Source organism: Chlamydotis macqueenii, chromosome 2 (assembly GCF_036417535.1).
Source record: "Chlamydotis macqueenii isolate bChlMac1 chromosome 2, bChlMac1.mat, whole genome shotgun sequence".
NCBI lineage: Eukaryota > Metazoa > Chordata > Aves > Otidiformes > Otididae > Chlamydotis > Chlamydotis macqueenii.
In genome coordinates this window covers 83850798-83875008 of record NC_141557.1, presented here as the reverse complement: position 1 = coordinate 83875008, position 24211 = coordinate 83850798, and the positions used below count along the sequence as shown (strand labels likewise).

The 24211-nt window shown below is 41.2% G+C and overlaps 1 protein-coding gene across 1 annotated transcript in view; it reads right to left on the bottom strand.

Moving 5' to 3' along the window:
• MARCHF11 (membrane associated ring-CH-type finger 11) overlaps positions 1–16548 on the bottom strand; it is a 30964-nt gene extending 14416 nt beyond the window's left edge. Inside the window, exons 1-2 of the mRNA XM_086741997.1 lie at positions 16180–16548; positions 14872–15027 (exon numbers count right to left, since the gene is read on the bottom strand). Of these exons, the coding sequence (XP_086598123.1) occupies positions 14872–15027; positions 16180–16446 (423 nt within the window). The 5' untranslated portion in view covers positions 16447–16548. The remainder of the gene's footprint in view (positions 1–14871; positions 15028–16179) is intronic.
• Between the last annotated feature and the right edge of the window lie 7663 nt (positions 16549–24211).

The window sequence follows — 24211 nt, the reverse complement described above, 5'->3', positions numbered from 1 at the left end:
CTTATTGAAAGTACTCAAGTATTAATTCCATTTCATTTACTGAAACTCACATTTCAACTGCTAGTTGGACTTTCTGAAAGTGCTGGCTACTCTTTCTCTGTCTTTTTGACTATGAATAATTAAACATTTCTTACAACTCATAAAAGAGGAAATACAGAGGATTTATCTAAGAATATTCTACACTGTAATGGTTGATGCATTCCCTTGTGAGAGACCTTGACTCAAACCCATTGTTCACCTGAGTTAAAGCAAGGCTTTAAACTTTCACTTCTAAAGATACTAGTTTAATAACTGAGATATACATGGTATTCAGGATATTCAATAGTAGAACTCCTTCCAAGTAATTTATTGGAACACTTCCAGTTCCCATACAATACATAAATGTTCACTGAACCAAAGAGAAAGCAAATGAAATCGATTCCTCTATTCACATCACCTCCATAGGGATGAGTAGGGAGATGGTTTTAGTATGATACAAAGCATCAGGAATATTTCTGACACTGGCCTGTTTCAGTGGGTTCTCGATGCTGAAAAAGAGGCCACGGAAAGGCCTGTCCTGGAAAAGGACCATATAAATGATGTGAAAGTGGAAGAAATGCCATATAATTGGAATTTTAAAGTTTAAAGTTCCCAGTTTACTGAAAGCAGACTGAAAGAGGACTCTTCTAAAGCATTTAAGTACAGTAAAAGGGATAGAAAATGCTAAGTATGAATGTGTTTTTCCAATCCAGGCACAACACAAAGTGATGGTTAGATGATGGAGCCAAAGAATGTAGATGTACAAATAAATTCAATTGGATAAGCACAGATAAGAAGTTGTAAAGCATCAATTACCAACATTTTGTTTAAAGTACACAGTATTTACTGCTTTCCACTAACTGCTTCTAGACAGTCTATGAATCCAAAGACATGAACTCAAGTAGTGCATCACCATCTATTGTCATGGGATTCCCCTGCATCCTGCAACAACATTATTCACAGCTGAGAATCAGGAACTTTCATAATAGTTCTGGCACAGAACAACTCTATAGCCTTGGTTAGGCACAGGATCTGAAGAAACTCCTTCAACTGTCCTGTATTCCCATTGCTATATGGCAATTATGTGTTTCAGCAGTGAAGGGTACAACCTGAACAGAAAACAACTGCGTACAAATATTGGCCTCTGGCCTTTTTGACCCTGAACAAAAACTAATTCACAGAATGAGACCCGAATTTTTATGTAGAAAAATCTGGAAGATGCACAACATGAGGGAAGAGACAATGCTTATTTCACGTTCTTCTTTGTGAGATATAAAACAAAGGAAACTTCAGACTTTGAGGGCAACGAAATTACTAAAGAAACATATCCTGAGTTCAGAGGTAAGGTTGTTGCCTTGTCTAATCCCTAAGCAAGATGATGTGTATCTTGGGCAACGGTTAAAAGGCAGGATGATAAGAACACCAAGGTATTATCCACTAGCATGTAATAATGAAGACAACAGTCCTGGGTTCTGGCTTGTACAAAACCTGGCAGAACCTGCTCTAAAAGTCAATTAGAGTGTAATTTATTAGATTAGCAAATCAATCAGATTTATTCTGTAATCAATTAAATCAGCAATAAATCTTCACTTGAAGACAATTTAGTCATAATTATAAAATTTTAAACTGTGCAAATGAATATAGTAAATACATACTGCTTGAAAATTTGGTCTAATGGAAGAAAACTTATTTATTCATTATAATTGTTTTATATATTATGCATTATGTATAATAATTAAAACTTGATATAAAAAGATGGACAATACATTTATAATGATAAGAATATAATGCATGCTAACTATAATTATTAATAATTATTTTAATTACTAAGTTATTAATTAAAAATCTAATAAGCAGCAAAATTTAAAAAGTCAATTGCCTTAGTTTTTTCAGGTACTCCTACATAATCACAACTACAAACTAGTAGGTACTGATGTTTGAATCAGTAATGGAATTTTTTCTAATAGTTTGGAGTAGCTGTGGTTTTGATCGCCCAGTTGCTTATAAGAATCCATTTTTAAGATCTGAAAACACGTAAGATGTAGTGCTTAATTACAGAAAGTAGCAATTTAGCTACCAACTACCAGTAAATATGATATCTCTATCTGTAAAAAAAAAAGAAAATTGTTCCCTTTATAATATACCCTACACCAGAAACTCTGTATTTCTCTCTAACCGTATCATGAATATGTCTGAAACCCCTTGGAGTAATTGCATCAAATTGCACAATATAACTGATACTTTTGAACACTGAAAATACCTGGCTTTCTGACTTGTTATATTGTCCATCAGCATTCATAGTACTGCAAGACGTAATGGTTTTAATACCAAAAACTGTAATATCCATTCGTATGGTTGTGTTTGAAAAATCCCTAAACTAGAAATTGTTCTTGGCTTAATGGAGATTATATGACTTACACATAATCTATGTACCATCTCTTCCAGTACAAATACAGACATAAAAATAAAAATACCCTCAGTTTATCTGAAATATAAGAAGCACCTAAGAAAATTAAAGGTAAGTACACACTGTCCATATGGAAAAAATGCTTATCAAAGAACCACTTACTCTTCTGCAAATTGTCGCTTTTCAAAAGTTGATGTCTATAAACATGGTCACAATTTTTTGTCTTTAGACAATAGTTCCCTCTTTACATTCACTAATTACGTACAATGGAGGTATTAGTCTTCTTTTCAGAACAGCAGCTCTCAGATTGTTCTGTCCTACAGTCAGCACTATTTCTGGATTCCTTAACAATATTAACAATAACACTTGAGCTTTGACGAAACTGGTTTAGGGCACTCTTGGAAAAACACCCTAGCTGTCCTATAGGATGTAAGTCCTGAAAAAACTTGGAGGGGGTGAGAGAGAGACTGCGTGTCTGGTCCCGATCGGGGCTGAACTACAACACCCACTCAGAAAATTTTTTGCACATAGACTGCTCCTCTTTTTGATCTCTCTGGAATGGATAGAAACAGGCAAGGAGATCTTCAAATGGCCCTGGTTCTGCCATTGTAGTAAGAAAAAAAATTATTGATATCCAAAGTTTGTGAGCAAATCATGCTTACAAGGATGATGCCTAATGAAGAAAGCAGGGAAGGTTCCTCCATCTGAGACAGAATTCTCACCCACTCACTATGAGAAACATCAAGACTGTAAGCTGAGAAAACACAGAGCATCTAAGACTGGTGACTGCAGACAGAGATAATGGACCATGTCTCAACACTGTGAAATACCTAGTATACGGCCTCATGACTCAAAGCAAGAGATAACTGGCTCAAACATCTCGTAAGGTGAGGACCTAATCCCCCTCTTCTGGTAGGTTTGCCCAGTTAGACCTGACTGACTTAGTAACTTATCCAGCATCCAACTCTGAAATAGAGAATATCAACTATGGCTCAATATCCTAAAAAACTATATGAAAAAAATAAATGGACGGTATTCTGACACTGACACCAGACAGCTTTTGCTATGCTGTAGTGAAGAAGGCCATTTCTGCTGTATTTGCCTTAACTCACAGAGGATTCTAAAGGAGAAGAGAGATCAAAGGAAGGAATCATTTGGTATCATTTCTCCAGTCACAGAACTGGGAATGAGTGGGCAACCTCAGTGCTGAAGGAGAAAGGCTGGTATTTTTGTGACAATGAAAACAAGCCTCGGCAACTTTCCAACAGAAGAACAGCTTTTAGAATGTCACTTTTGAATGTCTACCCACGGTCCACCAAAGTGAAGCAGCTCAGGCTCTCAGCCAACACGTTAACTGAGTCCAGTAGTGGAACACTTCAGCAGGCAGCTAAGCAGCTGCTACTTTGGACCCACAACACCCTGCAGAGATGCTGTGTGACACAGACTGACTGAGCAGTAGGATTGAAGCTTTATAGCACATACAGAAATTTTCAGAAAGTGCTTTGCTTTATTAATGAAAATAAATGCCCCTTTGGAGCAATGCAAATTCCCACATGAATTAGAGTTCATAAATAAAGTTATTTAACTTTCTAAAGTAATTTTCTTTTTCATATCATAAAAAATATTCTACAAAACCCTCTTCCCTCTTAAGAGGGTCTACAGGAAAGATGGGGAGGGACTCTTTATCAGGGAGTGTAGTGAGGTTTAACAGTTTGAGGTTTAACAGTTTAAGGTTTAACAGTTTTAAACTCAAAGAGGGTAGATTTAGATTAGATATTAAGACATTTTTTACTGTGAGACACTGGAACAAATTGCCTGGAGAAGTTTTGGATGCCCCATCCCCAAAAGTGTTCAAGGCCAGGTTGGACAGGGCTTTGAGTAACCTGGTCTAGGAGAAGATATCTCTGCCCATGGCAGGGAAGTTTAAACTAGATCATCTTTAAGGTCCCTTCCAATCCAAACCACTCTGAAGTTTACTCTCATTTTCTCCAGCTATAGTTTCCTGCATGCCAATTTTACATAATTTGCCTTTTTCAAGATCCTTGTAGTGCTTGGAGTAATCTTCCCATGTCAACAGAGTATCTTAATACATATGAAGCTAGCAAGTATTTAGTCTTGATGGTAAGGTTCATTACTTTCTGAAACTACTAAGGAATTTTTTTTTTAATTATATCTGTTGTTTGGGCATAAAAGACCAGGGAAAAAAAAAAAAAAAAAGAGCCTTAGCTCAGGAAATGGCCTTCATACAATAATATAGTTTGTGTAGGTATCAATATGGTATGCTCCTGTACTGGGAATATGCTTGTCACAGAAATGGCAAAGTTTAATACTGTCGTGGAAGGCAGACACTGCCAGCAAAATGTGCAAAAATATAGGGGGGAGGGGGAAATACAGGGAAAGGAAACAGCATGTGGCTAAAACTGGAATACTCATTCTCCATCAGCTTCACTGAAATGTAAACAAAAGTAGCAGGAAAAAGAAATGCAGAAATAAGGAAAATTAAAAAAAAAGAAAAATTAAATAAATTAAAACAAAACCTGAAGAACCCTATGGGAAGAGTCATGCAGGCAAAACTCACAATGCAAAGAGAGTGCTCTGACTCAGACAAGTACTTCAAAAGAACTGAGGTCAAATTGTTCTTTCATTGTTGCACTACTGGCATGAAAGGAGGCAGGGGCTGTCCTCTGCACATTGCTGAAGAGTAAGAAAAAGTCTTCAGTCTGAATACCAAGCATCCAATCTGAATCTACATATGGGGCAAAAATTAAAAAAAAAAAAAAGTAAGTGCAATAGGTTGAGAAGCTGTCTCCTCAATTGAACAATTTTAGAAAGAAGTAACTTAGCATGACTGCCAGTCAGGTGGATGAAGCACTGAAGCCTTCAGTGCAAACTGACCAACATTCAAAAGCAAGAAGCATTAAAATGATGTTTCAAAATTAATTCAATACAGCCATCTTTCTTTGACAAATTTCAGTTGTGGAAAAAACTACAGTGGCATTTCACAGCTGATACAGTATGACTGGTAGAGAAGCCAGGAGATTATGACAGTATTTGGTGCCCAGGGCAGGCTACTCATATTGCAAAATAAGCATGAGCTAAAGACTCATGGACAAGAGGTAAAAAAGTAGTACCCTATCATTTATTAACAAGTGTTCATGTTACGAAATAGAAGTCGTCTGCTGAAAAAATCAGTACTTGGTTGCAATGTTTTTCACTAATCTCTGTTGATAGGAACTAAAGACCTGAATAACCAAGATTTTGAACATAAGACAAAAAGACAAAAACTTGTATTTTAAAAACTCACAAATCTTTCATCGCTAAATAAATTTCATCAATTTTAGGCTAGAAAATCAAGCTATTGGGAAAATATCCAATCAAACAGAAAAAAAAAAAAAGACAAAAACCAGTAAAGGTTCCTGAATGCAAGTTCCACACCATATGGTAAGCCTTGCATTGTTTACTTAGATATCTTAAGCATTTAAAATGACAGTAACCATGTATATGTAGCAACCTTGATTCCCATTCACAGTGTCCTTAAATTTTGGGTGTATTTTTCTAATTAATCTGTTTAAAATATGTAATTTATGCTTATAATTCCCGTAATAACTTTTATTCAAGACATTTCCTATAAAAATCAACCTGACACCATGTCTCACGCTAGTCATTTTGCCCCATGAAAATCTTAGGCTCAAAGGAATCCACATTTTGCCCCTGAAGTAGTTAATCCACTATTTAATACATCAAGATAATGACACTTTTTATATCTATATCTATATCTATATCTATATCTATATCTATATCTATATCTATATCTATATCTATATCTATATCTATATCTACACCTACACCCACACCTACACCTACACCTACACCTATATATCTTACCACTAGATGAGGATGACAACTGTAATTAAAACTTTATTTCCAACTACAGTTCACAGTTTACATCTTGCTAACTTGTCTCTCACCATTCAAGCAGTCAAACTGCCCTGAGCACAATTTGCAAAAATTTGCAATTTGCAAAATAAAACAAGAAAGCAATTGTTTTTTTTTTTAATAAGCTACAGGAAATAAGAGAATAAGGTATGAGGGGCACACACTTATGTACCTTTAATGCTATTCTTTTATTAAAACAAGCTCTATTTTATTTATTTTATGCAGGTATTTGATTATCTTAGTATACACTTTAGAAGTCCAACAGAACTGCCTAAGTGAACACAAGAGAACTAGTTTAATATCACTATCAATATGTTAGTACAAAATTGTTCTCTATACTATAATCATCATTTCCTTGCCTAATCCATTTTTTTCCTGATAATCCCCTCTCTTAAATAGACATACGTGAGCACCAGAGTGTCTTGTCTAGCTCCCTGCATGCTGTAGCTGATGCTCTGACAAGAATAACAGATTTCCTGAGTTCTATCAGTTGAGATGCCAATTTTGACCAAATGCTCCATCTAACAAAGCGTGAGCACACAGAGAATCAGGAAAGCAGATCTCAGGTGTTTGCTGGTGGCACTCCAGTCGCTATAGCTAAATCCCAAATATTAACTACACCTTCTAGATCATCTCTTCAACCTTCATCCATTCCAACCAGTGAGAAAGCATAATTTTTGCCATATGATGTTAAAAACCTCACTAGACCAAGAATATCCAAGTTTCTGAACTGAATCATAGGTTTCAAACATTTGGTTTCCAATTTTTAGCAGTTCTGACCTCAATCTCCCCCCAGCTTCCTCACTCTCAGTTCTTTCACAGGACTCTCTGAAACAAAATCAATCTCCTTCCTCTCTTTCAAATTTCTATTTTCTGTGAACTTAACTCCTTTCTACTTGATCCTTCCAATTTCAATTCTTAATTGTCTTTATAATCTCCCATGTTCCTTCCTGATGGTTTCAGCTCCCATGTTGATGATTGCTCTGACCTCTTAGATGAATACTATCTCTCCTCACTGGACTTACAAATATGATTCAGTGTTCATAGTCAACAAAACAGCCATTCATTGCTTTGATTAGCTTTTCACCTAGGACTACATCTAGTCTTTTGTTATTAATTCTTCTTTATCCCTTTATCTTCTTTATCCCTTCTTTATCCCTTCCAAACTATCACTGATATGACTGTGATAGAATCAGCTCATTTGTTCACATATTATTCTTCACTATTTCTTGACTTTCAGATCATTGGTATTGATGTCTCTTCTATCCCCTGTTGCCTCTTACCTGTCATTATTTACAAATTGTCTCCACCCTTCTAAAACTTCTAGTTTTGTTCTTCCTTTCCACTGTAATGTCCATCTTGCAGTCCTTCAGCTCTGTATACTAACAGCCACATATTTTGCTCCTACGATGCTCACTTGCTCTATGACAAATTCGTTCTCTCATCTGAATGGCTAACCAAGTGTATTTCTCAAGCTTAACTGACTTTTGTCTCCAAATCTTTTTGCTGCCTTTATTTTCCAGCTCTCTGCTCCTTTTATCTCTGAGTCTCTCTGTGCATTAATTACAAGAAAACATAATACAACATGAAATTCATTATCGCCTTAGCATTTGCTCTCTGATGCCTTCTATTTTTGCAGTTCTGTCCTTTCCATCAATGTTGAAATTTTTACTGTCGTCTCTTCTCTAATCTCTGTCCTTTGCACTAGTGACATCATTTTGTCATTCCTCCTGATCCACTTGCTTACCCCTATTCTCTTTTTCAGCCTCTCATTCACCTTCAGATCTTTCCCAGAAAGTATACAGGAAATATATAATGCCTTTCCTACCACAGAAAAAAACCACAACTTTGACACCACTGGCCTTTCCAATAGCCCTGCTATCCTTCTGTTTCGAAACTCATTAAGCACACTACTTAGAACGGATCATAATCACAAGCTTCTACCCAGCGCATGTCACTGAGACAACTCAGAGTGTATCAAATCAAAAGGTCTATCCAGTTTAGTAACTTCTCCCTAGAGTGGCCAAAAGTAGATGCTTAGGAAAAGAAAGACTGTGAGTAGTACAACTACTATATCTATACTGGTGACTGACACGTCTACTTTTTTTTTGTTTCAGACTTCTCTTTACTGTCAAAATGAAAATATTCATCCGTTTCTAGCACCTTTTGTACGGATCTTACCACACATTTAATTTTATTAAAATCTCTATGATTTTCATGTCCCAGCCTTCTTCAAGCAGTATGGATTCATCCTCCAAGCCATTAATCTGTTATGTAACCCAGGAATTATGTTAAATTTAAATATCTGTTTGGATCTTCCTGTTCACAATATTTCTAAAACTTGTGAGTGCTTTCTATGTAGCATATCTAAGACTATTCATATATAAAAAATTAATTTCTCATCAACACTTTAATCTTTTGTCTCCATTACTGTAACACAGCTTTTAAGCTCAAGACAAATGCAGTTTTCTCAGTGACCACAAGACTGCTTCAAAACCATTTTTTTTTTTAGTCCACTACTTTGACCATATTACTGCCTTTCTTTCCGTGCTAAGCTGGTTCCTCTCTTCCTCATCACATCAAATAAAAAAGACTTGATTTGATTTTTAAAGTCCTTCCAGGCTTTTACTGACATGTTAATTACCTTCTAATGACTACTCAGACATTGAATCTCATCTCTGTTCAGTTCATGTTACCTGTCTCAGCCGAGTATTTTATTTTCTAACAGCCCTTTCATACTGCTTTTGCATTCAAAGTGTGCTTCATTATTTTCTTTTCAAGAGGCACCTTAAAACTTATCCCATTTGAGATGGCAAATGATAATTAAAAATTGTTAGTGTACGGAGACCACTGGTTTTATATATACCCATAGACTTGGCATTTGTCTCTTGTTGAAACTTCTTTGTAAATTGTCCAAGATTGAGACAATCCTCTTTGTTCTTTGTCTTGACATACAGAATAGCACAATATATCCTCCTGGGTCTTCATTGCAGGCAGTGTAACAGGAGCAACACTAGTAGATTGTTGTTCGTACATAGCGTGGTTTAAAAAGCACAACTGGAGATTTGAGCCTTCTCCCTTTCCCCCTCTTAGTTACACCTACAAAAAGTAAATGCTTTCACCCAGCTGAGCATGGTTATTAGCAATAACTTTTACTAACTATTTACTACATTCTTTCTGGACACTTGCCTCCATATTGAAGGATCTGAAGACCTTGACTTTTACACTTTTTAATATAGCATGCATATACATACGTATGTGCTACAAAGTCCTGCTCATGCTTATCTAATTGATGCCAGTGAGATTACTCAAAGCAGTGAGGACTACTCACATCAATAAGACTTGAAAAATTGAACCTATAATACATGAAAACTGTTGAGCATAGTAATTTTTACGATGAATATCTCAGATGTCAATAATCACAATTCTGGCCGCTGAGCTCATGAGCTACATTCCACCTCCAGTAACCAGATACTTGCTTAAATAATACTAAGTACAATCTTTATTGTTTTGTCTATATTCAAAAATCAGACCTAACAATTAAGAATTGACTTTTTAAAGTAACTGTTTGTTTCATGATTTTCCTGTTGTCAGAAAAGGTGTTGAATTGCCATGCAAGTAGCTTATAAATTAGCAAGCCAACATACTGTATTACTTTTGGAACAAGTCTAATTCACCTAAAGTACCAGAATACACCATTTTAATGAACAGAAGTGCAGGTTATATTAAACATCTAACATAATGCTGTTTTATGACAGGTGTGGTTTTGTTTAGTAAGGAGGGTCCTAAGGTGGTAGCTTCTGTAGGAAACTGCTAGAAGTTGCTCCCCCTTGTTCAGTGGACTCGGCCGGGCCTAGGGCGGACCTGCTCCTGGCCAAGGCCGAGCCGATTGATAGCAGAATGTTCCCTGATAACGCTTCTGCGATAATGTATTTAAGAAGGGGAAAACAGGAAAAAAGAGAAGATGTGAAGAAGCTAAGCGGGGGCAGAGGCGCAGAGGGGGAGGCACAGGCCTCATGGGCCTTGCAGGCCTCACCCTCTGGCCTCTTGCCAGGTGGCCGACTGGGCCCAACTCAGCATGGCACAGCTGCAAGACGTGGAGAGGAGATGAGATGGATGATGTGAAGAGATTCTGAGAGGCGTCTGCCAGCCTGTTGTGGAGAACTTTTCTTGTGAGAGAAACAGCTGCAGACGCCAAGGTCAGTGAAGAAGGAGGGGGAGGAGTAATGCGGCTCCTGGCCAAGATTCCCCTGCAGCCTGTGGTGACGACCATGGTGGAGCAGGTTGTCCCCCTGCAGCCCACAGAGGTTCATGGAGGAGCAGAGATCCACTTGGAGCCCATGGAGGACACCATGGCAGAGCAGGCAGATGCCTGAAGGAGGCTGTGGCCCGTGGAGGGCCCGCTGGGACAGCCATTCTGGAGGGACTGAACTCCGTGGAAGAGATGACCCACGCCAGAGCAGTTTCACAAAGGACTGTGGCGTATGGGTGGGACCCCACAACAGAGCAGGGGAGGAATGTGAGGAGTTCTTCCCCCAACCATGAAGCAGCGGCATAAAACAATGCGTGATGAACTGACCACAACCCCCATTCCCTCTTCACCCCTGTGCCGCTCGGCGGGGGAGGTAGTAGAGATCATGTTAAGCCTGGGAAAAGGGAGGGGTGGGGGGAGGTTATCTTGTTCTCTGTCTCATTCTCCTGCTGTTTGTAGTAATAAATGAATAGTTTTCCCCAAGTTGAGTCTGGTTTGCCCCTAATGGTAACTTTAAGGATTTCTCCCCATCCTTATCTCAAACCTCGAGCCATTTTTCCTTATATTATCTCTCCCTATTTTCTCGGAGGGTTGGGGGAGTGAGAGAGAAGCTGCGTAGTCTGGTCCTGATCGGGGTTGAACTACGACAACAGGCTACAATAACAATCTAGAAAAGGCTATTCTCTAAATATATTTATTGCTGACTTCTATAGAAACGATGGGTTTTAGCACTAAAGTATATTTTCTGAACCTCTGCGTAACTATATTCCTCTTTTAAACTGAAACTTACAAAACTTCTGAAACTTACAAGAAAACTGACATTCTTTGATATATATTCATGTTTAGCTGCACATCTAGTGAACTAATTAACTAATAGCTTATTAATTAAATAGCATAAATAAAAATAAAGCAATCTGTTCATATTTCCTTTAGGAAGAAAATCTATACAAATTATAAAGCTTAACAAAGCAATATAAAAAAAACCCAGTTTCTGCTTGTGCTTTCTTTCTCTTTGTTAGTCTAAAATGTAGTTCTAAGTGGGTTTATTTTCGAAGTCAGACATTTAAAGTTTCTCCTTTTTAAGTTGTTTCAAAAACCTTCCAAAACTCCCTGCCCAAACCAATATTTGTTCCATCTCCCCTCATTACAGTCTGGAGTTTTTTCTAGTTATTCTTAACCTAACCTTGTCTATTATTGAATCAAATTCCACCCTCCACTGTAAAGAGCAAGCCCAGCAACATTAACATGTGCTTTCATTCATGGACTAGTGCAAGGTTAAACATGTCTTTCTGATATGATCCTGAGAAGGATATTGAAAAAAAATTGCTCAAATTTCATTTCTCTGTGAAACACTATATCAGATGTCATAAATTTGTATTCTCATCTTCCACTGTTGGCCCACTGGTTAATTTGTTATTTTTTATTGTTTAAGATTTATTCCTATATTAAGAGTGCATGTGTTTCCAGGATTCGGTGCTTAAAAGTGTTTTAAGTAGTAGCTGCTGAAATATACAAAGTGACACTGGAAAAATTTCTATTGGAATAGCCACTTACCATAGTAAATTTTGTTCCTTGAATGTACTGCCTCCAAAGAGGCTCCCCTTTGGGATTACTTTCCCTGCCATGAAGCAACAGAAACCACAGAAAATATTAGATTTTAAATGGAATGTTTACATCCATTCCAATGTACTGGAAGAAAACATAGGAAAAATCTCCTACTTCCTAACTCCTTAAGTTTACATTCCATAAATACTTGAGATAAAAGTAAACTTAAGGAGCTGGTGTAAATCTGCATAGATAATTCACTTGAAAAAAAATTATTTTGGTAAATAGCATCCTTCTTCTCTCTTATAACACTGCCTACACAGATCTAATAAGTAAAAGACTGGTAGAGGCAATTCTGAGAACATGGCCAGAGGCAGACTACTACCTGCAGACAGAGTGAACTACTCCTGTCCAAATATTGTATGTAAGAAGACTTGCTTGCTTGGGAACTTTTAAGTACATTAGCTACCTCAATTAAGATGTTGTAAACTACTTTTATACTGAAATGGCCTAACCCTTAGCTTTTTACCAAACCTGACAAAAAAAAAATACCTTTAAAAGGCTTTTGTGTAGTCAAGCAAATGATTTAGAACCTGTCCAAAAGCTTAAATCAAGATAGTTGTTAAAAACGGTCAATACTATTTTAGTCAAGAATATGAGAGAGGAGTGAGGGCATTTTAAGACTGATCACCCTTACAAAGATAAACAGACAACCGCAGTTTTGAGAGTTCCTTTTAGATTCTGTATCAACAAAAGGAATATTCAGTGTAGGATAATGACAAAGGTACCACTGACTCCCTCCAAAGAGATGCATGTCAGGAGTTTGACCCTAGGAATGTATGTCTAACTTATTATTTGAATATGTAACTCCACGAAATCTTTTTGTATGCTATTTTGTCGAGAATAAAAAAAGAATAGACAAATAATTTACATTAAAAATGGAAGACAGGATTAAGAATAAACCAAATCTTTTTTAAGCTATCGAAGGAGAAACATGAATCTAAAATTCTGCCTCTTCCCACAAAAATGTGCCATAACTCATGAAGAGAGTGGCATTTAACTTTCAGCTCTCCAGTTTCTTTCTACTTCATTTGTAACCTGACCAAACGTTGTCTACTGTGTCACCTACTGACACTTTCTTTCTTCTTTGCTTCTGTTTTCCACGTAAATTGAATACTTGTTCTTCAAACTGGGGCTTGATTCTGTTGCCCACAGATAGGTGTCTAATGACATTTCAGATGTCCTCTAATATCCCACTTGGCCTCCACCTGCAGTTCCAAAGTCTCTTGTAACCTGTCACCAATCTGCTATCTGTGTAGATATTTTGGCTACCTTGGGACATCTCAAATACTACTAGATGCCTCTTTGGAGGCAACTGTGTCATGTCGTTGCTGTACAACAACTATTCCCAGAGCCTATCATTGCAAACTGTTGATAATGATGTAACCTTCGCTAGAAAAAGGATGAGATTGCTGTGGATATACAGGAAATAAAGATTTTTTTTAAGGTTAAAAAAAGCCAAAAGGATCAAACAGAATCCCACACCAAACCATCAGATAAAGTCTATGTAGAAACAAAATCTACCACCTTAATTTTCTGGAGCATTTTACAAATCCATTACTTTTTTATATCATAAAGGTTCTATCCAGAAAAGCTAATCAGAAAGTTTCCTTTCTGGTTTCATAACCTTGAAGTCACAAGTTGATGGTTCTGAAAGTACTTGCACCTAATCTGAATGGTTGTAAGCAAATACTCCAGATATCCTACATCCGAGCTTATCACGCTCAGGCAATTGCCATTACCATCCAAGCATGTCTTTTCCATAAAACTCCAATCAAACTCAGGCACAGAAAAATGACCCAAGTGCTCTGGCCTTTGAGAGCTCCATCATCTCTGAGCTCATAGGATCAAAACTTAAAAAAAAAAGATACTATTATCTTACTAAATGCATTCCTCAGATGTATGAAATACAATTTCTAGGACAGAATTTTAAGCCTCTAAAGAATCCTGATATGCAAAGTGGTATTAAGGCTTCCCTAACAGATCTGCTAAAGCTTTGAGTTTCCCCTCCCCGCTCCCTGAACACGCTACCACTATAATAGTCTATCTTTCAGCTGCATGTTGTGATGCTGTTACAAGGGAGCTGTGAAAAATGTTACTGCACATTTCAGCTTCTGAAACAATTATTGTTGAACAAAACTTAGAGCATTCTGCTACTCTGGATTGTGCCAAGACTGAAAAGTCACCTCCTTTTACTTTTTTTTATAGCATATGAATACACAGGCAACAGAAGTTTTGTTTGCATCTCCCCTCTGGACGCCAGGCTTCAAGGATGAATGAAATCAACCTTTGACTGAGTCTTTAACAAACTATAAAGACACATTTAAAGTTTAGAAAGTGAATCAGGGAGTGAATCAAGTTGTTCTGTCATGTCTCAGTATGACTTATCTAATTACAGAATTTAACAACCTCTGAAAACCATTTCTATGGCAAGCCAAGAGCTAGAAGATTGTAACACAATCAAATGACTGCATGTTTTAATATGTAACTCGTCTTAAAAACTAAAATCAAGTGGGTGCAAGTGCTAACTGGTGAAGCATATAGGCTTTTCTGCTCTATTTTCCAAAAACTTTGAAATAGACACAAGTATCATTTTGGTTTTAAAAATTACTGGAAAGACATATTTTTTAAAACAAACAAACAAACAAATTACCTGGCAAGGCTTCTTCATTTTAATTGCTATAACATGGTATCTGTAACAGCAGAGTTCACAGGTCCATGACCCTCTTTCACTTATCCACTTTAATAGGCAAAGCTGATGCGTATATCGTACTGACCCATCACAGCGGCAAGGATTTAACAATTCACCCTGAAAAGGCAGCACAGAAACATGAATTTTAAAGGAATCTTTTATGTACACATATACTCAATACCAAAATATTTACAGGTCTGTATCAGTGAACTGGTCTCAGTTTCAATATGTGAAAAAATATGTATTTTTGGCTACCAAAAAAATATCAAAAATTAAGCTGTCTTAAAAACATCTAAGTGGTTCTAATGAGTCAAAGCCAGATAACGGTCTATGCATGAATATGTACATATGTGAAACAAGTGAAAGATTACCATGCAGCAAACAACAGTAGTACTAGCCCTCTCAAATACCTTGAATGGTACCGAAAGTGGCTAGAGGCATTTCTCCAACAGTTATTTGCAGTCATCACTAGGAAAGAAACGGGTGACGTCACAGAGAACCGTGCTCTTGAAGCAGGGTTGTGCGCTCTCCAGCCAGTCAGCTCTCAGGCAGGATCTCAAATAATGTGACTAAACACTCACCCCAGTAGTTCACGTATTTCTGTTTTATAAATAGGCTATTCTCTTCTTTCCTTGAAAAGTTTTATTTTTTTTAGCTAAACTACAAGACAAGCTGTAAAATGCTGGTCACGGATCCATTGCTATTACTATGCCCAGTAATGTCGTGACATGGAAGATCCTTGGAGGTCTTCTCAACGTTACCTGTAAGCCAACACTCTCATTTTAAAGTCTAACAGAAACCTGAGAAATTCGCATTGTTTAAAGTCCCTGAGGGGAGAGCCAGCGAGCGTGACGGCAAGAAGATGTGCAGTGTGCCAGCCAGCCACAGCAAATCTCCGGGTTGTTTCCAAAGCTCTGCGCCGCCTCACAATCACCTCAAGCGTTTGCCACAGCAGCCCAGGCTCGCTGCCGGCACAGAGGCGGGCTGTGCCTGCCAGGGCGCCGGACGCCGCTCACCGGGCCGCTCTGCGAGGGGAAGCCGGGTCCCTCCCCAGCGGTAGCGGGCGGCAGCCCTCAGCCGCTTCTCCGCCGGGCGGCCGCGGGAGCGGCGGCGGGGCCGGGCGGAGCCGAGCGCTGTCCCTGGTGCTGATCGCTCCCCGCCGCCGCCCCCGGCCCCCGCCGCCGCCCCGTGCGTGTCCGGGTGAGAAGGGTCGGTCGGGCCGCGCTGGGCGCGGGGGGACGGCCCGGCCGCCCTCCCCGCTCTCCTTACCTGCTCCGAGCCCTGGAAGCAGATCTTGCAGATGGGGCCGGCCCCGCCGGGGTGGCTGCCGCTCTCGCTGCTGCAGACAGAGCGGGTCTCGGGTTTGTCGCCGACGGCGGCTCCCGCCTCGGCGCGGCCGCTCTCCGAGCCGCTCTCTACCTCCTCTGGGGTGTCCCCGCTCGCCTCCCCCGCTCCGGCCGGCAGCTCCAGCGGGACGGCGGGGTCTCGCTGCGGCTCCCCGGGAGGGAGGACGACGGTCCCTCCGGCGCAGCTCATGCCCGCGTCGGCCCGGGTTATCTGCTTACCCGGGACGGGGACTGCCCGAGAGGAGAGAGCGGCGAGGGCGCCCTTCTGGCTGCCAACGGCCGGGAAGGTGACCCGGCGCGGCCGCCTCCCTCCCTCCCTCCGCCGCGCTCCGCCAGCCGGCTGCGGAGCCGCCCCGGCGGCGTGTGCGCGTGAGCGAGCGTGAGTGTCTGTTTGTGTGTGCGTGTGTGTGTGTGCGTGTGTGCGTGTGTGTGTGTGTGCGTGTGTGTGTGTGTCTGCGCGCGCGTGGGTCGGGGGGCGGCGGGGCGGGTAAGAGGGAAGGAGGGGCCGGTCCGGCACGCGCCGGGTGGGGGCCAGGCGCCAACTGCCGCCCCCGCACGCCAGGGAGAGCGCGAGCGAGGGGCCGTTACCCGGCGCGAGCCGCGGCGGGCGGGGGGATGGGGGGGGGAGAGGAAGGGGGAGGCCGCGCGAGCCCGTCACCGCAAACCGCCGCGGGCGCCTTCCCGCCTCCCCCGCTCCGGCACGGTCAGCCCCGCTCCCGGGCTGGCGGGCGCGGCGGGAATACCGCCACCTTCGCCAGCACCCCGGCGCCCGCCCGGGCGGAAGAAAACCCTTTGCCTGGCCCGGAGGCCGGAGCCTCACCTGCCTTGCCGCCCTCCCCCCACACTCCAACGGCTGCCGCCCTCAGCCGTCCCCCCCGGCCCCCACGGGGACGCCTTAGCGTTGGGCACCGTCCTTCCCTCCACGGCCGCCCCCTCCGCCCGGGGACAGGCCCAGCCGTGAGTCGTGGCAGGTTGTTCACCTCTCCTTGGCCCCGCACACACCCGGATTCCGCAGCCGATCACCGACCTGTCTGACATGGCTGAAGGGGCTCCTCGGCCCGGCACCCCCGCGCAGAACCCGACCCTTTAAGGGACGCCCACAGATCTTTTTACTTTATTGGCCATTTCGTTGCAAAAGACTGCACTTGTAAAAGCTCAGCAGAACAAATATTCAACAGTTGCTCTTTGGGTGTGAAACAGAAGTCCTCCTAGTCTTTTGTGGCTGGCTTTTTTTTTTAATTTTCAAATTCATTACATCACCTCATTTTCAAAATTAAATCTGCTAAAAGCATCATGATCAAATATCTTCTAAAAACAAACCCCGCAGTGGTTAGAAATTCTTTAAAGTTTGGCTGGGGCTGCTGAAGGAAAGTATGTGTGAATTTCAGCATCAAGTATAACACCAGTGTGCGTTTCATCTCGTGAAAGTGACAGCAACTGTTGGTGCGGGGAAAGAGAAGGGGAAAAAAAAAAACAAACCTAACAATTGTGAAGCCATATGCTCTCCCATAGCCGCATTTAGATTCAAAGTGTGATGAAATCACCCATCGTTTTCACTGGCTGCTTCATACCTCCTCCCGAGATGAGGATGTACCCGGATGAACTCAGCCACTGCCTTCACCAGCCGTGTTTTGATACCAGTGGCTTTCTCGGCATGGACGTTGGATCAGAAGACCAAAGAAGTACAGAGAACCAGAATGGCACTGCTTGGCCCGTGGCTGCGCGGCTGTCAAGCTCTCTGGAGAGGCTGGCTGAGTACACACCAAACGCCTGGTCCCACCTTTCGGCCACGCTGGAGACCAGCTCAGGCAATATGCCATCTGCAAAAACGCAGCAGCCCTGTAGTGCAGGAGAGTGATAGTCAAACTAGTTGGGGCGAGATGCAGTTAAAGCCCTTTCAGTTCTCCTGCAGCCTGTATCTATTATGGAGGCCATGAGACAGGTACATTAAGGACAAAGAACAACACCGGCTGCTTACAGCATTGCTCTAAAAAAGGTGCATATTCAGAGGTTGTCTTCCTATAGTGGAGTAAGAGGTATCATTGTACCTTTTCTCATCATCCACTAGTGCCCATTCTCATGAAAATCTCTGTTCTGTTCAGCTTGCCGTTCGCACGAGATACTCCAACCCTAAAATTTTGTTCACAAGGTGGTTGTTAAGTAGGTAAGTAGCATGGATTTCTCCAGGTTTGGTAATGTAAAGCAAAAAATGTCACATTGACAGTGACATTTTGATGAACTACAGACTCTGTGGAGTTAAGAAATTCTTCTACATATAATTTTCTTCATAGTAAAGTGATGCCTGAAGGGGTTGCCAGAGAGACTAAATGGAACTGCAGACAGAGTTAATAAAATAGAGTAATTCTAAGGAAAGAAGGGGTGATTGCAAACAATGAAAGAATAGGAAGTGTCAGAACAAACAAATGAGCCCAAAATACTGGGTAGAAGAGAACTAAAGCAGAAGCGGAAGGAAAAGACAGTAGAACTAAAGTAGTGAAGTGAGAAATGAATGCTAAAAAGTTACTGCTCTACATCAAAGGAATATAGCATGCCCTTGCCATTTGCTGTATGTGAGGGTTTATGCCATTTTTCTTTCTCATCCTTTTAGAATCATAGAATAGTTTAGGTTGCAAGTGACCTTTAAAGGTCATCTAGTCCAACCCCCCCTGCAAGGGGCAGGGACATCTCGAAACAGATCAGGTTGCTCAGAGCCTCATCCAGCCTGGCCTTGAACGTTTCCAGGGATGGGGCATCCACCACCTCTCTGGGCAACCTGTTCCAGTGTTCCACCACCCTCACTGTAAAATTTTTTTTTCTGGTGTCTAATCTGAATCTACCTCCCTCTATTTTAAAACCATTAGCCCTCGTCCTCTCACAACAGGCCCTGGTGAAGAGTTTCTCCCCATCTTTCCTATACCCCCCCACCACCTTTAGGTACTGGAAGACCACTGTAATGTTGCCCTGGAGTCTTCTCTTCTCCAGGCTGAACAGCCCCAACTCTCTCAGCCTGTCCACATAGGAGAGGTGCTCCAGCCCTCTGATCATCATTTGTTTGTCAGCAAAAATTCAATAAATAACACAGCTTTTGGAAAGGATATAAAGAGAAGATAAAAATGTCAACACAGAAATGGAATGACTTCTTAATGTCAGGAAAAGAAAGAAAGAAAAATGTGACTGTAGAGAATAAGAGAGTGTGTTAAGAAGGTCGATCTTTCCTACTTTATCTTGCCCAAAACGTATGTACAACGTGACTCTTAAAAGGAAAACATCTAATATGAATTAGAAGAATGTTTATTTCAGACATATGTAATTAATTTGGAGAGCTGATAGCGAGGGGGTATTTCATAGACGTGAGTTTCTTAATACATCACCTGTTTGCAAGTCTACCAACAGCTACTGGCACAGTAGCTAAAATAAAGTTACAGAGGCTATTGATCCCCACATTTTGGAGCCCATTAGAGTTGTTTGGCGTGCTGGGGGTGGGAGGAGGTGCCGACAAAAGAGCAGAAGGGGTGGAGAGCATTATATAACACAGCCTCCAGCCGAAGCAGCGTTCAGCCTTCCTTCTGCTGAGTGAGAGGGGGACAGGAGCCAAAACAAGAGATCGAAACAGAAAGAAGGAAAATTTAAAGCAGGAAAGGATATTCTGCTTCGTAACAGCAGTAGTGTAGGTGGTTGGGAGAAAGAAAAAAGAGGAGCTGAAAACAGGGAGAATTAATTTGTGATTAAGGCAGTGATCATGGGATTTATGTTTGAGCACAGCTTTGCTACGCACTCCTTGAACAACTTTGAGCAAGTGACCTCGAATGGGCTGCACACAGGCATCCGGGTACCTACGCACCGGCAGCTACCCGTACACCGAGCCAAATGTCCAACAGCCTCACTCTCACCTCTGCCATCTCTTTTGGGAACAGGGGAGCATCCAAACTGCCACCAGACCCCCAGATGCAGGCACATCTGTCTTAGTCTCTCCCTGTCTTGTTCTGGACATAAAGACTGAAACAATGTTTGCTTTCTCTGTTCGTGTTCCTGCCTCTGCCATTAGAATTCACAATATTTTACTGGCAGATTCAGGCCATATTTGTACAGTCTTGATCTTGGCTGAGGTATCTAGGCATTATAACAAGACAAATAATAAGGAACAATGATAGAGATAAAAATAACACCAAGGTAATAAAACTGTGGGACAGTGAAATGAATTGCATTTTCAGCAGGCAATGGAAAAGGCAGAAGTACAACCCCTGAGGGAATGGAAGTTGTCTCTCCTCTATTTTCCTCTCAGTTCTGCTCCAGGTATGTTCTTTTTCCCACTATGCCAGCTCAGCACTGTGTAATTCTTTCCTCCAAATAAACTAATGGAAACTCAAGACCAGTTTTTGCCTGAGTACGATCAGCTGGAGGTAGAACATCCAGGAAGAAAAAACAGAGGAAGGCATTTGAACAGAGGGGAAATGTTCAGAGAATGGACAGACCAGGGATTTTAAAAAAAATATCTATCAAGATAAACACTGTAAGTAAAGTTTTACGTACAGAAGAGGTTGCACAGGAATAGCGTATGCAGGTAACAAACTGCTCGGGGGATATTATAACAATGGAAGCACTGTGTTACTGCACATTCAGAAACCAACCCCTGCTCTTCTTCTTTTTTTCTCAAAAGGTTTCTGTAATGCATCGGTCTGTATCATAAAAACAGTAACAGAACAGATCACTGATGAGTTTGTGCCATTTTGCTGCTTCCTGTACCTCTGAGGTACAATATGATATAGTTTTAAAATATTAATAAAGGAGTAGGAGGAGTAATTGCCAGTGTCTTGCATTCAAAGCAAAATACCAAGGAGATAGTAGAAAGTGAAATCTACTTAAATAATACAGACACTTTGTTATTCTATGTACTGCGTAGCATGTACATATATCCTTTTTAGAATAAAACTCAGGTTGGTGGAAATTACCTATAAACAAAAATAAGGCATTTTGGCTGTAAGCAAATACTTCCGTTTAATTTGAAATGCGCTTTACATGTTTAATGCAACATAAAATGTGCTTCTGAGCAACATCCCCATCTGTTAAATTTCCGTGTTCACCGTTATTGCACTAAAAGGTCTGCGCAGATGGGTAATAGCTGTGCTAGTGGCTGTGCATTATTTGCTGGGTCACTGGAAGCACCTGATTTTTGTTACGAACACACACATATCCTGCAGTCGAAGCTTTTACAGTTATGTCAACCAATTGAAATCTTATGCAGACAGAAACCTATTGTCTAATGAGAATCTTTAATTTCACATTTCTGTCTTGCTTTTTTGGAAATGTGTACCTAGGTTCCTATCCAACGCAGTATTGCTCAACATTATAGATCTCTACATAGCAAAAGCATCCAGTCTTAGCAGCTACCAGTGATTCTTCCTCAAACCTTCACAGGGATTTCCCATCCATATTGGGGCCCTTGGCGCATCCCTCCTGCTGGCTTCCGGGGCTCCAGGCTAGCTCAGGCCCAGGGCAGCCGCAGGCTGTCCCCTTCCTTCCTTCCTTTCTTCCTTCTTTCCTTCTTTCTGTGGCTGGGGATGGCGGGAGAACCACAGTCAGAGCCAATCCCTGCCCATGGGAGCTGCTCTTAAGCTGAACCTCTGTCATTTGGCCCCTACCTGAGCTACAGCTCCTGTTGTGTTGTAGACCATGCCTGGCCATGGCCACACCGAGCAGGGCCCACCCGCAGGACCATGTCTCACCCTGGCCTCATCCCCACCCCCAGGGAGGTGCCCGATGCCTGGAGTGGGGCCGCCCTGGTGGCCCCCAGCTGCCCTGCTCCTGGCTGGGGCTGGGATGGGCCCTGGCTGCCAGGCCCTGCCATCACCCACCCGGGGAGCCTCCGGCACTCCCGACACAGGAGCCCACGGTGCCCTGACAGTTCTCTGTCGCGCCTTTTCTGCTGTATTGTCTAAAAAATGGTGGTTGGCATCCTTTTCCTTTTACAGGAGACTTACAAAAACATGCATCCACTAATTATTTTAATGTGCTTTCAGACACTTACATGGATGATGATATAAAAGTTTCAAATTTTTATTTTAATATAATTTTTTCTCCTTGGAATATTATAATCTCAATCATACTTACTATGTTTTACTTACTGAGTTCCTGTCTTATCTTCCAGCATGCTGCTTTTATTCAGAGCTGCTAATTTATTTTTAAAACCTTTAATTCTACCTATGATTAATTTTTCTGCACCGTGAAATGCAGTTTCCTGTGAAATATAGTCTCCCTTTTGATCTTTAACTGTTTGGAAGTATATTTTAAACATTTTTCTTTCTACCAGTTGTTGAGGGGGAAAAAAGGCTTAGCATGGCTTCTAGAATGAGGTAATCTTTGTTTGCAAATAAATTTAGTTCCCTGGTTTTTTTTTGGAAATAGATCAGCTGTCACGGATTCTAGAGGGCGGCATCACAGAGTTCAGTTTATTGAAACAGAAATGACAGAATGTCAATTAGCTTTTCCATTACATGTTATATGAACAAAAGCTACTGTGTAAGGCCAAAGTAAATTTATTTTAGTATCAGCTGTACAGATCCCTTTTTATCTGTTTACAAAAAAAAAAAAAAAAAAGGAAAAAAACCCCCTACTTTTTAAAAATAAGAATTTACCTTGGATTTCCTTGTCTATAAGCATCAGAATGGCTGTAATATGCGGGACAAGCAACCTCAAACCTTGAAAAGTAGTGGTGAGACATCAAAAATAAAGTAACAGCTTCCCAAATCCTTACTCACTGGCTTTTGGTCCATTCTGTACATCTCCACTGTATGTCTGACAACTTAAAAAGGGGCAAACCCTCAAACATTTGTAGCAAGGCAGTGAAAGGGGCTTCTACTACTGAAACATCTTCTAGGGGATACCACCGTGATCTCGACCCTGGTGTGGTCAGCACTTCAGTGCACAGAAGACAGGAGAGCAACTTCCCCCAAGCAGTTGCAGGCAAGAAGGAAACACAACAGTGGGTGTGTGATGGTGGGAGCTGGAGCTCATCAGACTTAACACCGTGGTGTCAAAACTCACATCAGATACCCATTACACGAGAATGGATATCTTTCTTGATAAACCAAACCACCAAGGGCAACAAAATACGTATTCTGCTGAAATATTTTAGTGCTAATTTTGTGGTGAAAGGAAAATGGCATGCATCCAGATCTGATGTGCTCATTCCTGGCTGAGGAAGCATTGGTCTGGTTGTTTCTCACACCATGGGCAATTCTTGACTGTTTTGTCTCCAAGGGCTCAATCTCATTCTGGAAGTAAAAATATGAGCCCCTGTTATTTGGACTAGAGATCAGATCTTCCACCTTTGATGCAGCAGCAGATGTAAACTTCTCTGTGTGTTCTAAGCCACAGAAGGTGTCACAGCTATGATGAATCAGCGTAACTTACAGAATTACCCAATCTAGTAAGTGTTTTCTGAGAAACTGTGTGGCAAAGCCAAAAACTGCCAGGTTTGCCTCTGGTTGAACTGAGTTTTGCAGCTGTATCAGAAAAGACCTGTGGAAGTTGTCAGTTACCTGTTATATAGCTGCTAAAAAATAGACCAGCTCCTGCAGATAGGAACCTGTGCCTCCTAAGGGATGCCAAAGCATTAATGTCAGCTGACAGAAAAGCTGGAGGTAGAATTTATAAAGTCAAGGTTGTAGTTGGAGTGTGCTTTTCTGTGAAATAATATTTTCTTCTCTTTATCTTGCTGCCCACCAACCCTCTCAAAAAGAAAAAAAAAAAAAAGAAAAAGAAGAAGGTACTGTCTTGTGAGATTGCCCATGTGTATTAGGAGCCAAAATTCTGCCTCTTAGGATAAATTTGTAAAAAAATGTATAATAGTCACCACAGGCTGTGCTGGATTAGATTAGGAAGACGTTACATCACTGAAGAGGGTCTTCTAGTTCTTACAAAATCCACTATATTTGCCAGATAAATAATCTTGTTTC